Source organism: Macadamia integrifolia, chromosome 3 (genome assembly GCF_013358625.1).
Source record: "Macadamia integrifolia cultivar HAES 741 chromosome 3, SCU_Mint_v3, whole genome shotgun sequence".
Classification (NCBI taxonomy): Eukaryota; Viridiplantae; Streptophyta; class Magnoliopsida; order Proteales; family Proteaceae; genus Macadamia; species Macadamia integrifolia.
The window spans coordinates 11,151,805-11,153,683 of NC_056559.1; the positions used below are offsets into that span (position 1 = coordinate 11,151,805).

The following is a 1,879-nucleotide window of genomic DNA, read 5'->3' on the forward strand; positions in this document are numbered from 1 at the left end:
ATCAAGAAACACACAATAAAATAAAAAGCATAATATTTCACAATCATAAACAGTCATCTCAACTACTGCAAATCTGAAGCACACGCAATCAAAATAAAACAAAGCAACATGAGTCAAACATCAACATCATCCATAGTAAGATAAAAGACATAAGTGTGTCAGTCAATATGAGGCATATAAAATCCAAACAAAACATTTCTGTTCATTCATGCTCCCTTCAAACCATTCATTTCAGAAACTGTTACTTTCACTCCTTCAGGCCATGTAGCATCCATAACCTCCTGTCAGGTCTCACTTCAACAAAAGACATGCGCCACCCAGGGTCACTGTGTATCTTACGCTGCGCTAACACATACAAATCCGTCGGGATATCCTCCAAACTGTCCAATAGCTTCTGATAGCTGATCATGCTATATGGTCCATCAACAATAAGGTCAGGTGGTCGGGTAACTGCTGAGGTGGCAGAGGTTGATCCCTTTTCCATCCTCCATCGGACGAAGGTTCTAAAGTCCTCAGCGGAGTTCGCCAGTGTCTGTGTGTGGCTCTTCCTCCTACGATCCGTAGGAGTCCTATCAAGTCGCCGCTTCGGAGGAGCTGACCCATTGGGTGTCCCAGTACAAGCATCACTGTCATCATTATCAGTGTCATGTAAATCATCATCAATTTCAAGGTTAGTTGACGTTGGAGTTACAACTGTTGCCTGTGACAGACCTCTATCCCCACGGGCACTAGAGTCGGAGAAGATCTCTAACAACTCTGGCCACATGGGGAGACCATTTCTTCTATACTTTGCCCAATCCTTGTTTCCCTGTTATTCAAAATATTTTCAATTAATCATCACATTTTTTTCAAAAATTGACAAAAATTACCCTCTATAAACCAAAGATCATATTCATACCTGAATAGCAGATTCCCATACTGAATCATCAGCTGTGGCAGTCCGAGCATTCGCATCCCATCCAAAACCAGTTGTTTCTAACAAAGCCCTAAAGCTGTTGTACTCATTGCGTAACTTATTCATCTTGTTACGCAGTTGTACTTTCGTAAAGGGCCTTTTGAATTCGGCTTCAAGCCCTTTTGTAATGTTGTCCCAACCAACCTTTGTGAATGTTGAGTTTGTCTTCAATCCATTTCGAACATTATCAACCATGAGATTGATGAATGATCTTAGCTCTGCTTCATTCCAGATTATAGTAGTACTTTTGGGGGTTGGGGATCTTGGGGATCTTATATCTCTGAACAATCATTAGAGGGAAGGTAACACATTCAAACACAGACAAGAACATGAAAAAAAAAATTCAAAGAAATAGGAATAAAAATATTTAGCAAAAGATTTAGAAAAAAAAAGGTAGGTTACACTCAATGGATTGTGCTTGGATTCTATGATCCATTAACATTTACTGGTTGTTACTTCACACAAGTTAATCTAAGAACATTAGATTTTCAAAGTGGAAGAGGAGTCTATGGTCTCTGTCTTTCATAGACTTCTCCTGCAACCGTTGGTCAAACTTCCCAAAAGAACACAGAGAAGATTTTCCCTTTTAGAAACTATTCAAGACAAGTTTACAAATCCAGACTAGCCTCCTTATGGCCTTAAATACTAGAAAATTATTATGTGCAACCATATATTGGGTCAAGATTTGAGGCTTGGTAGAGGGGCAGAGAGAGAGAGGGGATATTCAAGAAGTATATATATATATATATAAAGAAAAGAAAAGGCTTACAGTAAATGTTGAGCCTAAGTACTACTACTGAAGTGGTGATTCGAAATGGGTCATCACTGCTGTAGCAAACAGAAAATAAAGAGAGAGCTATGGTCTCCAAAAGAAGATGAGAAACTCGTCAAATACATCACCACACATGGCCATGGATGTTGGAG

General features: G+C 39.3%; 1 protein-coding gene across 1 annotated transcript; it reads right to left on the reverse strand.

Annotated features, from left to right (window-relative positions):
- Window positions 1–214: 214 nt before the first annotated feature.
- LOC122073008 (uncharacterized protein At2g29880-like) lies at window positions 215–1,165 on the reverse strand. The gene is made up of 2 exons (XM_042637483.1): window positions 899–1,165; window positions 215–808 (listed from the first exon to the last, which is right to left on the reverse strand). Exons 1-2 carry the CDS (start codon window positions 1,148–1,150, stop codon window positions 248–250), a joined length of 813 nt encoding a protein of 270 aa, XP_042493417.1. The 5' UTR covers window positions 1,151–1,165; the 3' UTR covers window positions 215–247.
- Between the last annotated feature and the right edge of the window lie 714 nt (window positions 1,166–1,879).